The 22,500-nt window shown below is 40.5% G+C and overlaps 1 protein-coding gene and 1 non-coding gene across 4 annotated transcripts in view; one reads left to right on the plus strand and one right to left on the minus strand.

Moving 5' to 3' along the window:
* The window catches only part of LOC126985842 (uncharacterized), a 34,591-nt gene that overhangs the window by 1,887 nt on the left and 10,204 nt on the right, over positions 1 to 22,500 (plus strand). For all 3 annotated transcript variants that reach the window (XM_050841297.1, XM_050841298.1, XM_050841296.1), the window contains exon 2: positions 21,696 to 21,980. In XM_050841297.1, the coding sequence (XP_050697254.1) occupies positions 21,787 to 21,980 (194 nt within the window). In that variant the 5' untranslated portion in view covers positions 21,696 to 21,786. The remainder of the gene's footprint in view (positions 1 to 21,695; positions 21,981 to 22,500) is intronic.
* On the minus strand, positions 4,788 to 4,869 carry Trnal-uag (transfer RNA leucine (anticodon UAG)). Its single transcript has one exon. It is a non-coding gene; the product is annotated as a tRNA-Leu (tRNA).

Below are 22,500 nucleotides of genomic sequence, written 5' to 3' on the forward strand. Positions count from 1 at the left end.
TTAGTCATATTTGCAGCAGTAGTAGTAGTAGTAATGGTAGTGGTAGTGGTAGTAGTAGTAGTACATAAGAACGTAGGAGTCTGCAAGAGGCCGGTAGGTCTGTACAAGGCAGCTCCTTTGAACCTTATCTCCCGTGTACCTAACCCCACCTAATATCGCTGTCCATGAATTTATCTAATCTATTTTTGAGTGTGACAATTGTATTGGCACTCACCATATGACTGCTAAGCCTATTCCACTCATCCACCACTCTGTTAGTAAACCAATTTTTGCCTATTTCCCTGTTGAATCTGAATTTATTCAGTTTAAACTCATTACTACGTGTCTTACCCGGTTCTCTTACCAACAAAACCTTATGAATATCCCCCTTATTTAAGCCCATCATCCATTTATAAACCTCGATCATGTCTCCACGCACCCTTCGCCTTTCAAGAGAATGCAAGTTTAACTGTTTGAGTCTTTCCTCGTATGGCATGTTACTTAACCCCTTGAATCATCTTAGTCCTCCTCCTCTGCAGTAGTAGTTTTACTTGTTGATGTCACTACGAAAAAAAAGTCGCAAGCCATTTGTGACTCATACCTCTCCCTCCATCCTCCACCTCACCTCCTCCTCCTACTTCTCCTCCTCCTCCTCCTCCTTCTCCACCCACCCACCCACCCACTCCACACTTGCTCACCTGTGCTAGTTATGCGCTGACACACACACACACACACACACACACACACACACACACACACACACACACACACACACACACACACACACACACACACACACACACACACACACACACACACACACACACACACACACACACACACACACACACACACACACACACACACACACACACACACACACACACACACACACACACACACACACACACACACACACACACACACACACACACCAAAATTCTCTTAGCTATTCATCTTTATCTTTCTATACTTCTACGTACTTATCATCTCATTCCCCTTCATTTCCTTATTCAATTTCACGTCAGTCTCCTTCTTTCTATATTCATTTTCACTTTTCTCTCCATCTCCCTGTTTATCCTCGTATTCATTTTCCCTTTCCTAATCATTTTCACGTTATTCATCTTCTTTTTAAATACCTTCATCTTCCATTTCACTTTCCCTTTCACTCGCATCTACTTCCATCGCCTCATCTACCTGTCCGTCTACCCTTACCTGTTCCTCTCCATCCTCGTGAGTAATTTACCTGGGCATGGATTATTAGGTGACGCTGAGGGGAAGGAAATTGAAGGTGATGTGGAGTGCAACGAGGGAGCTGTGTGTGTGTGTGTGTGTGTGTGTGTGTGTGTGTGTGTGTGTGTGTGTGTGTGTGTGTGTGTGTGTGTGTGTGTGTGTGTAGGCCGCCATCTTCCCTTCCCCACCAGACTTCCTTCGTCCGCGTCTCCACATCCAATATTGACATTAAAAACATAAGACGAGGACAGGCGAAGGTGTGTGTGTGTGTGTGCGTGTGTGTGTGCGGGGGTGGGGGTTTGGGGGGAGGGGGAGATTAGGTGTGTGGGTGTGTGGGTGTGCGTGGGTGTGTCATTGATTAGGTGTGGGCGGGAGAAGTGAGATGACGAGAGATTATGGAGGTAGTCAAATCTTCCTCCTCAACCTCCCCTCCTCCTCCTCCTCCTCCTCCTCCTCCTCCTTCTTAGGTTAATTTGATAAAACGCGGTCGAGATGTGTGTGTGTGTGTGTGTGTGTGTGTGTGTGTGTGTGTGTGTGTAAAGTTGTTGAACACCCAAAGCTTGTTATCATCATTTCATCATTATCTTTTTATCATTACTTTTATGATCATTTCTATTATCATCATTATTACTTTTCCTTTCCTTCATACTCCTACACTTCACACACACACACACACACACACACACACACGTCTCAAACTCATAAGCCACATGTTCGCTTCACTGAAAACTGACCGGCAACGAGACAGTTCTGGCATCCATAGTTCCTGTCGTCTATTGCGGGGAAGAGGCTCTGATTGGCCGGTGGGATGTGACGTAAACCGCGCACTGACCAATCACAGAGCAGGACGGGGGTACGATGGTTCTTATTGGTGGAGACGATTGAAAAGGATGAGAGTATTAGCGGAGTGAAAAGAGAGAAATGAAATGAGAAAGTGAGGTTGTTGTGTTGTGTGTGGGTGTGGGGGTGTTTGGGGGGGGGGGCTTCTACCTGGAGTGTGAACTGTAATAATGATACTAATGAAGAAAGGACAACAACAACAGAGAACAACAACCACAGCAACAACAACAACAGTAGAACCCTCTCTATTTATTTTTCTTAACTTTTTTCTTTTTTCTTTTTGTTTTGGTTCTTGTTTTTTTTCCTCTTTTGTATTTATCTACTTTACCTACTTCATCTTCTCCTTTTTCCTCCTCCTCCTCCTCCTCTTCCTCCCCTTCCTCCTTCGTATGGTTGTGTCCTCATAATGGCATCGTTTTCGTAGAGCGTTGCTGTACTCTCTCGATTAATTCAATGTCATTTCTATAAACCGTTTTGGCCTCCTAATTACAAGAAAGACATGGAATTACTCGAGAGTGCGAAAAGGATGCCATCACTGCCGACGCAACCTTACGAAGAACGACTCAAGCGACTCAATCTCTTTACATTGGAGAAAAGACGCCTACGAGGGGATATGATTCAAGTCTTTAACCCGGTAGCTGCGGGGATCATGTATCTTAAAGGCCCCTCTAAGCGAATTAATGAGAAAAAATCATCACTCACGCAAACCATTTCATAATATATAGTACCAATGCATTTGTGATCAGTTTACGCTTCATCCATTTTGGGGGTTTATATCATGGTAAAAATTTGGCCCATAGCTGGTACACGGTAAAGCCACAAATTTGGCCCGTCGCTGCTACCGGATTAAGTACCTGAAAAAAGTTCAATAAAGTCATTTACTCCAAATTCTTTGAACTGCAACCCAACTCAAGAACTAGAAATGACGGTTTACCCATTCAGTCGAGTCGATGTAACACAGACATTGGAAGGAGTTTCTTTTCATACCGAGTCATCCGCCACTGGAACAATCTTCCCTCAGAAGTAGTAAATGCGAATACCATCAACTCCTTCAGATATCGAATCGACCGTCATTTCATTGCGTCGGGAGTAAACTGAATATCGAGGTGCTTTCATCTGCTCCTCAAACCCCAAGTGGCTGTCCAGCAGATTAAATCACCAAAGCGGGTAACCTCGTAATGAGCCAATAGGCTTTCTGATGCCTGCATTTCCATGTTTCCATCTTTCCTCCTCCTCCTCCTCCTCCTCCTCCCTGCCCTCCTCCTCCTCCTCCTCCTCCTCCTCTTTCTCCTCCTCTCCTCCTCCTTCTTCCTTTTCTTTTTTTCCTTTTCTCCTCTTCCTCCTCTTTGTTGTTTTGACTGGTTTGCGACTGTGGCATGTATTATTTTTGTTACAATCTTAATGAAGAGTTTGTAGGTTACCTGGAATACACTAATTGGTCGGCAGTTCTTTAAGTCTTTTACATCACCATTATTGTCGCCGGAGTTTTATTTTTATCTAAATCATCCGCCACTGACACAACCTTCTTGCAAAACTAATCAAGTCACAAGAATCGCATTGACCGTCGACCTCTTACGTCAGGAGTGAAGTGAGCGGCCTCGCACGCATAAAGAGCAAATGGTTTAATTAATCTCCTCCGTTGGTCAATGCTGTGTTCCGGGATCTGATCAGTTGAATCACACTTAAGCAGCCACCCTCGTTACAGGTTAATATGCTTTCTGTTGCCTGGTCTTCCATGTTTAAATGTTTTTTGCCTCCTTTTCCTCTTCTTTCTTGTTGTTGTTGTTGTTGTTGTTGTTTTTCCTCTTCTTCTTCTTCTTCTTCTTGCTCCTTTTTCCTCCTCCTCCTCCTCCTCCTCCTCCTCCTCTTCCTCCTACTTCTTTTCCTCCTCTTCCTTTTCCTTCTCCTCCTCCTCCTCCTCATTTTCCTCCTAGTCGTCGTCATCACCACCACCACCACCCCGACCACCCCGACCACCATCACCACCACCACCATCACCACCACCTCCTCCACCACCTTCACACTTTTTCCAATACAAGCGGCGCCTCACACTTCACTGCCACTATCACGGGGTCGTGGTGACACTCAATAGGAGGGTAGATAGACAGACAGATAGATGGATAGATAAATAGACAGATAGATGGATAGATAGATAGATAGATATAAAGATAGATAGATAGACAAGTGCATAGATAGATATAGATAGATAGATAGATAGGTAGAAGGGTACATAAATAGATAGATATATAAATAGACAGTTAAGTGGATAGATAGATATAGATAGATACATAGGTAAACAGATACACATAGAGACAGATAGATGGATAGATAGATAGACAGATAAGTAGATAGATAGATAGATAGATTGATTGATAGATAGATAGATAAATAGACAAACAAAAAGATAGAAAGAGAAAAATAAGGAGAAAAAAAATATAATAAAACCTCAATTTCTAACTTTGAATCGATAATCTATGACACTTTCCTCAACAAAACAAGACAACAAAACAAAAGAAAACAACAAAACCTCTTAACTCCTGGCGAACGAAGCGAAAAGAAAAGAATTAACAGAATAATCTACCACAAAAACAATTAAACCCACACGCCTCAGTTTCCGCTCCTCTTTCCCTTATATTCCATTCACGCCTAAATATAACAACACTTTACTGCCTACAACACACCCGTCCACTCGAATAACAGCCAAAAATTGAAGTAAAAAAACAAAAAATACTTAGTGGCAGCGGTGGGATTCGAACCCACGCCTCCGAAGAGACTGGAGCCTAAATCCAGCGCCTTAGACCACTCGGCCACGCTACCTTGAATCTCCGCACTGAGATCTTATTCATTGATCGCTGGGCACTATTTAAACAGGTGTAGAGGCAGGTAATGAGGGAGAATTTTACCTTAGCTCAAGAAGTAACGGTAAGACTAACTATTATTATCATTATTTGAGACGGAACAAGTAGAGATGGAGGAGTTTGGACGCTATACGCCACCTGTTCTTTTCCCCTCAAACACCCGAGTCGAAGAGAAAGAGAATGGGAAAGTGTGATGAGGGAAGGAGAATGGGATGAGAGAAGGATAAAGGGAAGGTCGAAGCGATAAGAGAGAAAGAAAAAGGGAAGGTGGACGAGATGAGAAAGAGAATGGGAAGGTGAAGGGATGAGAGAGAAAGGGAAGGTGGAAGAAATGAGAGAGACGGAGAAAGGGAAGATGAAAGACATGAGAGAAAAAGGGAAGGGAAAAGAGATGAGAAAGAGAAAAGGAAGGTGAAAGTAAAGAGAGAGAAAAGGAAGGCGGAAGAGATGAGAGAGAAAGAAAAAGGGAAGGCGGAAGAGATGAGATAAATGAAAAGAAAGAGGACGAGAGAATATAAAAGATGACGGAAATAGAAGGACAAAGGGGTAAGGTAACAAACATCTTAAAATACACTACACTGACAACAAGCATAAAGAAAATGAAGGCGAAAACGATGAGAGAGAGGAGAAAGAGGACATGAGAATATAGAAGATGATAAGAGCCGAGACAGAGAATCGAGTAGGGTATTAAATATCTTGAATTACACAACAAACACAACAAACAAAGAAGATCAAGACGCATAAATAGAAGTAAGTTAAGTAAGTAAGTACGGTATTAGTACGGAAGGAGAATCATAAGTAACATCAAGGTTATATAGACGCCAGGAAAGAGGAAACAGGAAAATAAGGAAACAAAAGAAGGATGAATAAATGAAATAAGTAAGTATACGTGAAGGTAAATACGTGATATGCCATAAGGGAAATCATAAGTGACGTGAAGGTTATATAGACGCCAGGAAAGAGGAAACAGAAAAAACAGAAAACAAAAGAAGTATGATATAAATGAAAGTAAGTGAAGTAAATATATGTAAAGGTATATACTCGATATGCCATAAGGGAAATCATAAGTGACGTGAAGGTTGTATAGATGCCAGGAAAGAGGAAACAGAAAAAACAGAAAACAAAAGAAGTATGATATAAATGAAAGTAAGTTGAGTAAATATATGTAAAGGTATATACGTGTTATGCCATAAGGAGAATCATAAGTGATGTGAAGGTTAAGTAGATGCCAGGAAAGAGGAAACAGGAAATAAGGAAACAAAAGAAGGATGAATAGGAGGAAGAGAGGGAAAAAACATCATACTGTTCAAACGTGGTATTAGTATTTGCGTGGCTGGTTTGGCTTTTTAATTCCACTTTGGGGGATGGAGTTAGTTAAAAGTGTTGGATTTTCACAAAGTTAAGACGACATATTACAAAGTCAGTCGTGAAAAATGATATATAAAACCCAACAAAACCAACTAATCCACCAACAGGCTATCAATCTATCTATCTATCTATCTATCTATCTATCCATCCATCTATCTATCTATGTCTCTCTTGGCCAGCCGCGTCAGACCGTCACTCCGTCATTTTTTTGTTACAGTAAAGGAATCAGTTCAAGGGCAAAGATATATAAGCAAAAGAAGAAAACCCCGCTAGCCACTGCTCTAATAAAGAAAACAGAGATGGGTGTTTAGAGAGGTCAGCTTCGGAGGATGATATGTGACTTGATCCTCTCCCCGCTATGTCATATTGGCGGCGGAGGCAGTACTTGATTATATTGGAGGGGGCTTACCTGCCAGACCTCGGCCGTGTGGTACAGTAGTAGGAACAGACTATTAGTTTACAGGAACAATATTTTTTTTTACAACAAAGGAGACAGCTCAAGGGCACAACAAAAGGGAACAATAATAAAAAAAAGCCCGCTACTCGCTGCTCCTACAAAGAATCCAAAGAGGTGTCCGAAAGAGGGAGATGATTTATATCTGTCTTTAAGCCTATCTATCTCTTCTTTTATGTGGATATTGTTAGTTAGTGGAAATTGTTGTTATCACAGGAAAACAGATATTTACGAAAGTGCTGGAAGGAATTTAACGTAGAAAAATTGTTGTTAAGTGTGGACAGCGGAGTGATTAGTTATCCCTTTGATTAAGGATTTCCTACAGTCAGACATCACCAAGCTACAGAAATGGAACAAAAAGTGGCTGCAACAATTCAGTGAAGAGAAATGTAAAGTCATGCACCTTGGGAGGGGATATCCAGCGCACCAATACCACATGGGAAACACTGCACTATCCACCACAGAGGCAGAGAAAGACATGGTGTATAGTTACCAAGCTATCAGTGAAAGCCGAATCCGTGCCAATCGCAGGGGATGGGTTATGATACCGCCACTATCACCCCTACACCACCATAACACCACCACCATCACCCCTACACCACCATAACACTCTCATCACTTTCACCTTCCCTCTCTCTTTCTCTTTTATCTCTTCCACCTTCCCTTTCTCTTTCTCTCTTATCGCTTCCACCTTCCCTTTGTCCTTCTCTCATCCCTTTCTCCTTCCTTCATCACTTTCCCATTCTCTTTCTCTTCGTCTCAGGTGTTTGAAAGGAAAAGGACAGGTGACTCATTGCGTCCAAACTCCTCCCTCGCTACCTGTCTCGCCTCTAATAATAATAGTAATAATAATAATAATAATAGTAATAATAATAATAATAGTTAGTCTTCACATTACTTCTTAAGCTAAGGTGAAATATCCCTCATTACCTGCCTCTACACCACCTCTACACCAGCATCATACCACCACCACCACCACCACACCGATTTCCCTCATCCCCCTACCTCCTTTTCCGTTATTTTCTCATATTCCCTTAAGACAGGCAGTTAGGACGAAGAGCAGTTATGGAGCAGACTTAAGCGGTGTAGTTCAGAGACAGGTCCATGTTATCCTCTCTCTCATCATTTTCACCTTCATTTTCTTTATGCTTGTTGTAAGTGAAGTGTATTTTAAGATATTCATTACCTTACCTCTTTGTCTTTCAATTTCTGTCATCTTCTATATTCTCTCGTCCTGTTTCTTTTCACTTCTCTCATCTCTTCCAGCTTCCTTTTCTCTATCTCTCTCATCTCTTCCACCTTCTCTTTCTCTCTCATCGCTCCATCTTCCCTTTCTCTATCTCTCATCTTTTCCAGCTTCCCTTTCTTTATCTCTCTCATCTCTTCCACCTTCTCTTTCTCTCTCATCTCTCCATCTTCCCTTTCTCTATCTCTCTCATCTCTTCCACCTTCTCTTTCTCTCTCATCGCTCCATCTTCCCTTTCTCTGTCTCTCTCATCTCTTCCAGCTTCCCTTTCTCTATCTCTCTCATCTCTTCCACCTTCTCTTTCTCTCTCATCGCTCCATCTTCCCTTTCTCTATCTCTCTCATCTCTTCCACCTTCCCTTTCTCTATCTCTCTCATCGCTTCCACCTTCCCTTTCTCCTTCTCTCATCCCTTCTTCTTCCATATGATCAGACTTCGACGTTTCAAAAGGCTTTCGTGGAGGCTGTCGGTGTTTTCCTGAGCCTCGCGGTAGTTTTGTAAGAATTTCGAACTGTGAACAGGAAAAGCACCCGTGACAACATGACGTATATGGCTCCTCTCCGGCCTTGAAAAACGTTTGTAGCAGAAGTTTGATAAAAAGAGTGAAAGAATATTCGTTTTCGGGTATAATATTATGGGGTTTTTTTTAGACGAAGAACAAACACTGCAGCGTAAATCTTAAGCTCTTGAATCTATTTATAGACAAACACCTTAATCAACCTTCATTAACTAACTCAGTGGTAACGCTTTAACCTTTATAAACTAACACTTTGACCTTTATAAAACAAGTAACAAATCTCCCCGCGCATGACTTTTCTTCTACAATCTACTTATCTCTATGACGTCACGGCCATGGATGACGTCACGGCCTCAGATGATGACGTAACTTCCTTTCACTCCTATTAGAGACGAACTATCTTATATATCTTACCTCATAAATGTAACCCACCCGATGCTGACCTCTCTTCTGGCTTCTCGTTCTGCTTTCTTTCGTTGGGGTATCGTTTAGCGGACCCTTTCGTTCCTATTTTCGTTTCTTGCCCTTGAGTTGCCTCCCTTGTTGAAAAAAAATCTATCGAACCCATAACAGTAACCTATCGCCCGTAAGGAAAATAACTCCAGCGCTGCAGTGACCCTTCCGTACCCTTTTTCCGGTGATAATAACAATTTTTTTTTACATCAGAGGACAAGGCTCAAGGGCAATAAAAGAGTGCAAAAGAAAAGCCCGCTACTCGCCGCTCCTATATAAGATAAAAGTAAAGAGTAGCCAAAAGAGAGGTCATCTATGCATCGCCACGTGGAAAAGCATTAAATTTTTACCCAGAAATTAATATTCAGTGTCCGTAGCTTAGGTCTGCGAAGTAAAAGTCTCATTCCCACCCGTCCCCTCCCATCTGGGGTGAAAATACGTGAGGAAAAGAAGGTAGGGGGATGAGGGAAGTCGGTGTGGTGGTGGTGGTGGTGGTATTATCATTATTATTATTATCATCATCATCATTCATTTCAGGTCTTTCCATACGTCCTCCACCCCTGTCTAATTAAAGTGTCCTCCATCCTGCTACGATACCTGCTCTGCTTATAATAGTCTCTCCGCCTGGTTCCCTTCCTATTGTCAATTTTACAATATTTGGGTTGCCTTGAACTGTTCATCTGTTATCAGTTCTATACTCACGTCCATATCATCTTACTAATCGTCATTATAATATTTTCCACCTTTGGGTCTTATCTCTCTCTTTAAACCATGATGCTCGCTGCCCGTCTCTCCACGCCACACTCATCTCTCTTCTCTTCGTTTCTTTTCATGCGCTTTTCAACTTTTTTTAATTGTTTTGTTTGGCGCAAAGTTTTTGAGCCATAAGTTAAGGCTGGCAGGATACGCTGATTGCATATCTTTCTCTTCAAGGAGAGTGGCAGTTCTTATTCCCGGTGTTATCATATTTACAAAAGGCGCTCCATCCTGTTTTCATTCTCTTCATGATTTTTCAAGTGGTCCGGGTTTGCAGAAATTGTTTGTCCTAGGTAACTGTATGCCTTTGCCCTCTCAAGCATTCCGTTAGCGATCATTATTAGTTATCTTGCCATGGGGTTACTAAACACTACCTTTCTTTTCTCCATGCTCATCTTCAGACTCGTTGTTACTCGCCATGTGGAGTTCCTCGCTCTTAGTTTGTAAGTTTGTTCTTTAGGAGCAGCGAGTAGCGGGCTTTTTTTTTATTATTGTTTCCTTTTCTTGTGCCCTTGAGCTGTCTCCTTTGTCGTAAAAAAAAAGTTCTCCACATTCGCTTAAATCAGCTGGTCGTTTACGAATCTAAGCTTATTTGGATTCCTGTGTTGTCCCACTCTAGTATGAAAAGCCTGAAGAGAAGCGGCCCAAATACTCGCCACTCAGTTCATTATGCAGTGCCAGTCACCCGGTAAATCGCATTCCAGCCCGTAATACGATGATGCGACAGAAGACGGTCAACAACACATGGCGCTTATACTGATTAGCTCACATCCCTTCTTGTTTTATCTCAACAGCTAAGAAATTAAACCGGATCCAAGCCGGTGGAGTAACATGAACCTATTTTAACATGGATCCGCATCGGGATAAATATGTAGCCCTGGGGTCGACGGCGCTATCCCAGGGGTCGAGAAATGGTAGGTAGGTCAAAAGGGTAAAGGTCAAGCGAGGTTAATCTTCTCAAAATAGTGAAGGTCAAGGGGTACCAATCCTCTTACCACGTCCAAAGCTGACATGGTTAAGAAAAAAATAAATCCCTCTCAGGAAAATAATATCGTGATGAATGGCAAATTAGACTTACTGATTTCTGCATTATTAGTTTTTATAGCGTAATCTACACGAGCTTTACTGCAGCAGAATTATATCCTAATTTTTCAATCGCGTCTCGCCCCCTTCATGAACACTTGTATATAGCCCTTTGTACGCCCCCTCCAGCCCGCCTTTGTATCTCACCTGTACCTGGCCCCTAGTATCCCCTCTTTCCCTCCTCTGCCTCTCATTTGCACCTGTCCCCTTGTATACTCATTACCCCCCGCCTCCCCTGTGTCTGTATGTAGTCCCTTGTTCCTTACCACCCTGTGTCCTTACCCTGTACCTGGCCCCTAGTACCCTCCCTTCCCCTCCTCCGTCTCTCATTTGCACCTGTCCCCTTGTATACTCATTACCCCCCGCCTCCCCTGTGTCTGTATGTAGTCCCTTGTTCCTTACCACCCTGTGTGCCTAACCTGTACCTGGGGTCTTATATCCTTCTTCCCTCCCCTCCCCTGTGTCTACTTGACCCCTTGTTCCCTCCTCCCACCCTCTCTGTATCTAGCATCTACTCCGTCCCGGGGTGAATATGAGTCGCATTATGAGACACTTTCGATTCTCACATCAATTATTTCTAAAGGTCAAAGAGGGGGTCAGTCGGGTTCTAATGGGTGTTTCTTCAGGTTCATGGTACAGAAGAAAACTCACACTACCACCGGGGTCATAAAACTACTCCTGGAAATTCCCACAACTCCTACGAAAGCCTTGTCAAATATGTGTTTCTTCAGTTTTATGGTACAGAAGAAGACTCACACTACCACCAGGGTCATAAAACTACCCCTGGAAATGCCCACAACTCCTACGAAAGCCTTGTCAAATATGTGTTCTTGGGCGGCGAAATGTTTTTTTAATACAACCCAGAGTCTATGTATGTGTAGTATTGTATTATCAACATTCTTATTATTTTTCTCTTTCTCATTCTTATTCTTATTCTTATTTTTAACATCATCTTCATCAATATTAGGGTTCGTATCATTCACTGTTCATATAGTCAATAGCATCTGTTATATGATACTAATTCACTAAATGCTTGCGGGTCAATGAACAATCAAGCTACATGAAGGGGTCGATGAACTGAGGAGGTTGGGGAGCCCTGGACGCTAAAACAAACGCAATATACTGGACTCAGCTTTCATTCTTTCTCTTGATTTTTATGGCAAAGGAGGACTAACATCACGGGCAAAACAAAATGGAATAAAACTCGCAACACGCTTCTTCCATAGAACAAGTGTAGCAAAAGACGCCTTAAAAAAGTCATTAATAAGGTTGGAGAGGCGTATTGATACTCCCTTTTGAATAAGTTGAAGAGAAAGGAAAGAAAAACTAACGAAAGGAGGCTGCTATAGAGTTTACCAGTGAAGTGAAGGGAAAGAAGGAATGAAGGTACTGGTTAAACTCTTGCTATAAGAAGTCGGACAGTATAAGGATGAGCTTGAGTAGAAAGTCTGGTGCTTCTACTTTGTCATTCATAAAACATAAGAACATAAAAACGTAAGGAGTCTGCAAGAGGCCGGTTGGCCTATACAAGGCAGCTCCTGTACACTCAACCCCACCTCTGTCATCCTCCTCTGTACAGATTCTAACATCTTGATGTCCATTCTATAGTACAGTGACCAGAACTGAACTGCATAATCGAGATGAGGCCTAACTAGTGCTTAGTAAAGTTTGAGGATGACTTCAGCGCTCCTATTGCTTACGCTCCTTGAGATGGAACCAAGTACTCTGTTTGCCCGATTTTTAGCCTGAATGCATTGAGCCCTAGGACGGAGGTCAGCGCTCACTAGTACTCCTAAGTCTCTCTCACGCCCAGACCTGCTTAGAGGAGTGTCATTTAAGGAGTAATTGTGTGAGGGATTATTCCTACCTACACTCAGAATGCTACACTTCCCGACATTGAATTCCATCTGCCGCTTCCTCGCCCAATCATATAGTCTGTCAAGCTCATCCTGGAGAACGCTAGCGTCCCTGCCTGATTGGATTACTCTACCGATCTTGGTATCATCTGCGAACTTACTGACATCACTACTAATACCTGTGTCCTAGTCATTGATGTAAAAAATAAAAAGCAGAGGACCCAGCACCGACCCTTGTGGGACTCCACTCGTAACACTGCCCTGTTCAGATTTTTTACCATTGATTTGCACTCTCTGCTTCCTACCACTAAGCCACGCCCTGATCCAGCTCAAAACTTTCCCACCTACACCGTGAGCCTGTAATTTTAGTAATAGCCGGTGATGAGGAACTTTGTCGAACGCTTTACTGAAATCTAAATATAATATGTCATAGTTTTCATCTCTGTCAACCGCCTCGATCACTTTAGTGTAGAAGGACAACAGATTAGTAAGGCAAGACCTGCCCTTTGTGAACCCATGCTGTGAATCATGAAGGTGACACTTTTTGACCCGCTAAGAGAGGTAAAGCAACACTCACCTGTCCTTAACGAATGAGGCGATTGGCGTCACTCACCTGGAAAGAAACAAAAAAAATATTACACGTTACATTTTGAAACGTCACGGCTTTCCCATTTTTTCCTGTGATCCTTAAAACTTAAAATGCATGACCGCGCGTACCTACTCTTAAAAAAACTGTACAACGATAAGAAAAAAGCGGGAAGATGATAATTGCATACTGGAATATGTTTTTTTAATTTCAAAATATATCTAAATAATAAATGAACGATAGAAAAAAAACCTTGTGATATTAAAAAAAAATACAAAACGAAATAAAATTGAAAGAGGGAAGGCGAACATCGAATCTTCAAATGCAATACAATCTATATATTATCCTTAACAGAAGATGAACATTGAATCTTGAATGAGAAGATGAACATCGAATCTTCAAATGCAATACAATCTATATATTATCCTTAACAGAAGATGAACATTGAATCTTGAATGAGAAGATGAACATCGAATCTTCAAATGCAATACAATCTATATATTATCCTTAACAGAAGATGAACACTGAATCTTGAATGAGAAGATGAACATCGAATCTTCAAATGCAATACAATCTATATATTATCCTTAACAGAAGATGAACACTGAATCTTGAATGAGAAGATGAACATCGAATCTTCAAATGCAATACAATCTATATATTATCCTTAACAGAAGATGAACATTGAATCTTGAATGAGAAGATGAACATCGAATCTTCAAATGCAATACTATCTAAATATTATCCTTAAAAGAGGATGAACATTGAATCTTGAATGAGAAGATGAACATCGAATCTTCAAATGCAATACAATCTAAATATTATCCTTAACAGAAAATGAACATTGAATCTTGAATGAGAAGATGAACATCGAATCTTCAAATGCAATACTATCTAAATATTATCCTTAAAAGAGGATGAACATTGAATCTTAAATGAGAAGTTGAGCATTGAATCTTGAATGAGAAGATGAAAATTGAATCACGAAATGCAATACTATCTAAATATTATTCCTAAGAGAAACAGGTGATAAATGAACCACAAGCGAATACAAAATAAATTAAACAAAGCTGTAAAAATAGAGTTTGTCCCGGCGAGTCTGCTAACAAGATCCACACCAGAAGTCACCAACCTCGTTCTTTTACCGAGTGACAACAGGAAACCGTCACTATTATATCGGTCACTCTTATTCAACAGTAACGTGTTGATGGGAAAAATAAACTGAATGCATTGCTTTTCCCGAGGGTGGAAATATGTTAGTATAAAGTGTTGTAACGAAGCCTAGAGAAGGACGTGTCGGCGCTCCTCTAGTGGGCGTCATCTTCGTCAGAGTCGCTGGGGATGAAGTGTAAAATGTATGCCAAAAAAGTACTCATGCTAGAAGAACAACAACAACACAAGGCTAACAAAATAAACTGTCTATCTATCTATCTATCTACACACACACACACACACACACACACACACACACATACTAAAAAATAAAAAGCGAAAAGTCAAAGTTAAATAAAAAAGGTTAAATACTTATCACACGTTAGATTTTGTTATACTCTTTTACTTCATCCTGATATCAAAATAAAAATTAACAACAGCCATTCACAGAGTAATAAAACAGAAGGGCGTGGTGTTGCCTTCTTCTGGAACACATGAAGAAGATAAAAAGGAAGGAAAGAAAGTGGAATAGAGGATAGTGAGTGGAGGGAATGGAAGGGAGGAAGAGAGGAAGGAAGGAGGAAGGAAAAGTGGAGGGACAGACGGCTAGAGAGGGAGAAGGTATGGAGGTAGTGTGGGAAAGGTAAGGGAAGACAAAGAAAGAAGACAGTTAAAGAAAAGAGACCTGAGGAGAGAGGAGGTAAAGGGAAGGTAGGGGATGGGGAGGGGAGGGAAGATGAAAGGAGGTTGAGGGAGGAGGAGCATCGGGGAGGGAAATATATGATCTCTTTCGCTGATATCGAAACGAAAATTATCTAGTTGCCCAAAACAATAACGAACGCGATAAAATGATAACGATGATTAAACCATGATAGATAGTATGAGCGTCAGAGAGCAAAAATGAATACGTGAAAAAATGCTTTCCTTTTTTGAATACATGTTCCAATATTTTGTTTAGCCGAGGTACAAAAAATGGGAGCATGTCAACGGTGATAAATATGAAATACTATATATTTCAGAGAAAAATACATTACGAATAAAGGATGAATGAGCATCAGGGAACAGGGAAATATTTCGTTTTCATAACCATTTTTGATCGGACGTTGAAATAAAAGTGGACCGCGCACAGAACAAGAAAATAGAAATGTGAGTCTAATCCGGAGCAAAACTCACATGAGAAAGGCAAAACAGGGGAACAGGCACCAAAGAGCAGGAGTATACAGTTTTTCCCTATTCTTTTTATTTGCTGATAGGAAACACGAATGGTCTACTGGCTGAACAAGAAAAAAAAAATAATAGGAACACAAGAACACAAGGAGGTTATCAGGACACCTCTCCTCCCGAAATTGACCTCTCTTTCGGCCACTCCTCTGAACGCTTTTTTATAGGAGCAGTGAGTACCAGGCTTTTTTTTCATTATTGTTTCCTTTTTTTGCCCTTGAGCTGCTTCCTTTGCTGTAAAAAAAGAATATTTGCAAGACGACACTCGGGCAGAAAGAACCGGGGAAATATCTCTTCGGGACCTGGCGATATATTTTCTTTAATTTATCAGTATCTTCCTGGAATACCTACCGAGTGCGTAATGATTACATCCCACAACTTATTAGCTTCGACTCTTGAAGACTTGATCCTCTTCTGTATATGGTCGCTAAATTTTCCTGCATAAAGAATATAAGGAATTAGTTGTTCATTAATCTATTTGTTCCTTCTCTACTGTCAATAAACTCGCCTGTGTTTGGTTTTCACTCTCCTATTTTCTCACTATATTTCGTCTAATAGATCTCAAAGAATCCCGTGGAATAATTCTTTGCCTCCCTAGCTATCCTAATTTCACAATATATTTTTGACACACGTGTTTTTCGTTACGGATGTAGGTAATTCAGTATCCATAGTTCTTGGGTGCTTTTCGTTATTTTTTTTTCTTGTAAATTCTCGTCTTACTAAGTCTACGGAACTATGCTTAAACATTACAGCGCCCAAACACAGCCATTTGACAAGGCTTTCGTGGGAGCTGTGGGCATTTCCTGGAGGTAGTTTTATAACCCTGGTGATAGTTTGACAAAGTTTCTGTAACATGAATGTGAAAAAAAAACGAACCCGAATAACCTCCTTTTCGGCCTTTGGAAAAAAAGTTGTTATGAGAGGTGGAAGCGCCTGAGAATATCGAGTTCACGCGCCACTCACTTAGGATTCCGGCACACTATAATGAAACCAGATTGGCGAGTCCGTTTTGTCGTTGGCTCCCGCGGGTCCATTTCTCCCCTCTGCTCTGCCACACAGTCCCAACACCTATTTTTTCCTCTCATATGTTACCTATAGCTTACATACGAGAGGAAGAGACAGGTGTTGAGACTGTGTGGCGGAGCAGAGGTGAGGAAAGGACCCGCGGGAGCCTACGCCACAATGGACTCGTCAATTTGGCTTCATTATAGGACCACTAAGGATCACTGTTGTCCCTCCACGGTGTGCGGTGAGAGATGCGCCGCTCCTGCCCCTCAGCTGTTACCTACGATATGGGACAAGTTATGAGGAAAAGTAAGAAGAATATCGCGGGTATGAATATCAGAAAAGAGAAATATATTAGATTTTAGGATTTCAGGTCAAAATACTAAATTCATAATAAAAAGTCAAAATACATATCAAGGACAAAAAAATACCCTAATGTTATCAACTTAGCAGGAAATGAACATAACAAAACAAATAAAGGAGAGAATCAGCGGCAAATAACCGATGTATAGCTTTTGAAATTTTCTTCTGGTAACATGAAAAGCCGAACTAAATAAATACTATACTAATATCAATAAAAATACTAATAAATACCGCAAATAATATACCAACAAATAATACTAATACATTAATAATGATAATAAAAACGTAGTAATATACAATTTAAAGCAGTTCTAAAAGCAAAGAAACTCATACAAGCAGAAATGAATACAAATACTAACAAATGCTTTCAATAAGTACTAATAAATAACACTACCATATTAAAAATGATAAAAAGCGTAGCAGCCTGTAATTCAAAACAGTTGTGGAAGAAAAGAAACAGAGCGAAGGAGAACATTGGCACATCACCTTCTTTTGCATTCATCTTATATCAAAGTTAAAGTACAATGCTACACACTTTCTAGGGACAATAGGAGCGTGATATTACCTCCTCTTGAGCGATGAAAATACGTCGAAAAATAAAAATGAGAGAAATTACGAGAACGGGCGTCGCGGAACAGACATTGCCTCACACTTCAGCGAGAACGAGAGAGAAAAGAAAAATGAAAAAGGATAAGAACAAAAGAATGGAGACCTCGCGCCCTTTATTAACACTCGTGAAAAATGGCAAAGAGGACAGAGAAGCAGGTAATGAGCGGCAGGAGGAAAAATAAAGCTAACTCACGACGACAAAGAAAAAAGGGAGAAAACAGAAAGTAAGGGAGAACAAGAATATTTCAGACAATTCCAGGCTTTTGAATTAGTCTTACAAGAAACATTACCAGGGACTTGTTTGCTGATTTCTTTTATGTATTATTTTATCTTCTTTCATTATTTGCGTTCATTTCACCGCATTAGTGACGGTTTTCTTCAATATTTTGCCGTGATGTGAACGCGGTGTGCGGGTAACTGAAACATGGTAGGCGTATACCTTAGAGTTTTCCCACTACTACCACTGATAATTCACTTTGTTACTACTACCACTAGTACTACTACTACCACCACTACTGCCACTACTATTACTACTACATCTACTAATGTTACCACTACCGCTACATCTACTGCTACTACTACTAGTAATATAGTCTTACTACTACTACTGCTACTACTACTACTACTACTACTACTGCTACTACTACTACTACTACTGCTACTACTAAAACTGCTGCCGATGCTGATAATAATAACAATAATAATAATAATAATAATAATAATAATAATAATAATAATAATATAATTGTAATAATATTAATAATAATAGAAATAATACAAATGGTGATGATGATGATACGGCTAATACTGTAACTATAACTGCAAATGATTTTATCATTATTACTATTACCATTATTGTTGTTCATGCAATAATGATGGTCATAATGATAATGATCTATTCATATATTATTATTATTATTATTATTATTATTATTATTATTATTATTATTATTATTATTATTATTATTATTATTGTTATTATTATTATTATTATTATTATTATTATTATTATTATTATTATTATTATTATTATTATTATTATTATTATTATTATTATTATTATTATTATATCATTGCCATTTTTGTTATTCATTTACAGTTTGATCATAAAATAAGCTTTAATTACCTTTATTATTTACACACACACACACACACACACACACACACACACACACACACACACACACACACACACACACACACTCTCTCTCTCTCTAATGGCAATTCCTACAAGCTTAGGTTCGCGGCTTGGTCTGGCCAAAAGGGTTCCTCCTTACAGGGAGTAGATGTTATCTCCCGTTCATCAAGGGTGATGGTGTGTGTGGTGTGCGAGGGCCCAGAAGTACCCAAAGATCGATAACGAGTTCCAAAACGCTCACCTGGAGGGTACTGGCTGGTGGTCACGAGTCCAGAACGTGATCAGACCATGAGTGAATCACACACCTAGACACATAGACGTACACAGTCAACTAATAATATCTCTCGACCCACGGCACATTCTTCCTTCCTTTCATCATTCACTTCTCTCCCACCACCACCTGCACCTCTGGCCTTCTCCCCTCTCTCCCCTCTTTCTCCCACACGAGTAATCTCACACCTGTACAACAAAGGTGAGGCGGGGGATCAAATTATTAACTTACCTGCCCGGCCACCTACACCTGAGGCCAATGAGATCCTGCTTCTTGTACCTTTTGTTCCCTCTTCGGCGGATAAGCGAATTTCTTAGGAGAGGGAGAACGATGAAGACGCTGATTGAAGGGTGGGGGTTGGGGTGGGGGGGGGACTGTCTTGTTGTTGTGGAAGTTTGTCTTTTATTTCGTTTGATATTTGTTTATTTATCATGTTTTTTTGAAGTTCTATAAGCAGGTTTGTCCTCTACTCCTTATTTATCTATTTGTCTTTATGCCATATGTATTGTTTATCTATCTTTATCTATCTTGGTGAAGTTTGTCTTGGGTTTCACTTGATATTTTTTTGGAGTTTTAATTGTTTATTTATCTATTACGGTGTTATTTTGTCTATCTACCTTTCTGTCTTCTTATGCATGCTTCTATCTACACCTCTATCTAAGTTTCTATCGAGCTGTCTATTTATCTATCTATCTACCTGTTCATCACCCTACTAATCTATCTGCAATGACTCGTTTGGAAGTATATATGCATGTTTTTTTTCTGTTTATCTACTATTTATCTACTTATCTTTCTGTCTTCCTATATTTGCATAATCTACATACGTTTCTATCTAGCCGTCTGTCGTACTATTTATCAATCTCTCTATCTGCCTATTTATCAGTCTTTATCAGTCTCTATCTGCACATGGTCTTCCTCTCTTAGGCGTTTCGAGTAAGCTTTTCCTCTTACCTTAGACATCTTGGGAGGTTTTGACGTAGTTTGCATTAATGTTTGCTTTCTACACTTCCCTCCTACAGATTCTATCCCTCTCACTGCACTTCCATCTTCAGATCCCTTTCAGCCCATTTTTTTGTTGCTGTGGTGGACGGCTACTGTTCTACTCCTGAGCTTATGAATAGCGCTTTTCTGCATAGCTCTTTTTTGTCTCCCACTTTTCCTATTGTTCATTAACGATTTCCAAACTTAAACTGTGCTATCCATTCCTAGGCCGATGGCTACTTTACTTCTAGACATCAGCCCAACAAGAAACATCACAACTCTAGGCTTCATCCGATTGACCGCTTAACCTCTGACCTTGCTGTCATAATTGTATGGGTAGAAGGAACTTGGTGTTCTTTAGTGCCTCAAAAATTCAATTTATCCCCCTGACAACTCGACACAACCTTTCAGACACCTATCCCTTATTTTTCGATAACACTCAGCTGTCACCTTCTGCACTAAACACTATCGGTCAGTCCTTAAAAATAATATCAACTGGAAACTTTATGTCTCATCTCTTGCTAAATCTGCTTCCTTGAGGGGAGTTTTGAATCCCATCTGCAATTCTTTTCCCCTTCCCAGATGTTCACTATATACAGGTGCCTTGACCGCCCTTGTATGTGTATGCATCTCATGGGGGAAGGTTTCCTCACACACAGTTCGCTTAGACAGAGTCGGGTCAAAGCTCAGTATTGTCAAACGCTTCCACTTTTCACATCAAATACTTCCAAAGGATGAAAAAGAGATAATTCAGGCTCTTATGATTGATATTTTCACATTCATGGTACATAAGAAGGGTTAAACTAATAGAAGGTTCATGCAACTACTACTGGAAATGCCCAAAACTCCTACGAGCGCCTTGTCAAATATGTGTGCTTGGCTTCCGAAACGTATAAAAATATGAATCAATGGCTTTTCGTTTCATCAGCTTCCCTATTCTTAAACTGATTCTTTTCTCCCACTCCAATTCCGCCGCAATGCTTTTTCCCTTTCTCCATTTCACCGCTATTTTCATGCTAGCTGGTCCCCTGAGTTTGGTAACCGTATGCCACTGACTCTCCCGCGGCCCGCTGCACACGACGTTCTGCTTCATGCTTTCCAATTCCCACACGCGAGGACAAATCAACAGTATTGTTTGATCGCTGTCGCGGGCAAACTCTGGAATAACCTTTCTTCGTCTGCGCTTCCTCTTTCCTACAACGTGCACGCTTTCGAGAAGGGCGTATCGAAATTTCTCCAACAAACAACGATTAGCGGGCTTTTTTTTAACCTTTTTTTGCTGCCCTTGAGCTGTTTCTTTAGCTATAAAAAAAACTGACCATGCTTTCAATACTTTCATTTGTCCTCGGTGTGTGATTTGTGACTTTTGAGCATATTTTCTTCAATTTTTTTTTTTTTACAGCAAAGGAAACAGCTCAAGGGCAAATAAAAAGGAAACAATGATGGTCCTTTCCCCTTACCCTTTTGCCTTTGAACTGTCTCTTTCGATAAAAAAAATTACTATATACAAACACTAGGATATAAGTTAAAAGCAAAACAAGTCATATCATCCATTTCTCGACTCACAGACGCAGAGAAAGACAGGGATGAGAAAAAAAAGAAAAAAACGAAACAACAGAAAAACTAAAAAAAAGAAAAGAGAAATAAATAAATGCAAATATAACATACGCCATAATACAAGAAAAAAAACGAAAATAAGCCATAATCTATTTTTTCTCCATCCACAGAGGTAGCGAGAAACAGGAATAGGAAAAAGAAGGAAAAACAAACCAATCCAAAAACCAAATAGTCATGATCTAAAACACCACCACCACCACCATGGCCGAGAACATCACCACCGCCGCCCCAGTCCTCAACACCACCACGCCCCACGCTCTGACCCTGGCGGAGAAGATCACAGAGGAAGGGATAAGACTGGACGTGACAGTGTGGCTCGTCATCTGTTGCATCTTCACCTTCTTCTTCATCATCATCGTCGCTTCCATTTGTATGCACTGGATGGAGCTACGAAGGTGAGTGAGTGAGAGGAGGGAGAGAGAGAGAGAGAGAGAGAGAGAGAGAGAGAGAAAAGAGAGAGAGAGAGGAGAGAGAGAGAGAGAGAGAGAGAGAGAGAGAGAGAGAGAGAGAGAGAGAGAGAGAGAGAGAGAGAGAGAGAGAGAGAGAGAGAGAGAGAGAGAGAGAGAGAGAGAGAGAGAGAGAGAGAGAGAGAGTCAGAAACAGAGCCAATAAAACAATATGCAAACAGAAATAACGAAAAAAAAGAGCAAACAAATAAATAGAAAAAACAAGAAAAGTCAAACATCCATGCAAGCAATAAAAACGAAAAAAAGAACAAGTAAAAAAAACAAACATAGCAAACATAATAAAAAAACACTTGAAAGCACACACTTGAATATGCTCACCTGCCTACTTGACACCTACACACACACACACACACACACACACACCTGTACTCATATAGACACAGAGGCGAAGAGTTACTTTACACAACACTTCACAGGCAAGCACTTACACCTTTAATGATACACTTGG

Source organism: Eriocheir sinensis, chromosome 60, assembly GCF_024679095.1.
Source record: "Eriocheir sinensis breed Jianghai 21 chromosome 60, ASM2467909v1, whole genome shotgun sequence".
In the NCBI taxonomy this organism is placed as follows: Eukaryota; Metazoa; Arthropoda; class Malacostraca; order Decapoda; family Varunidae; genus Eriocheir; species Eriocheir sinensis.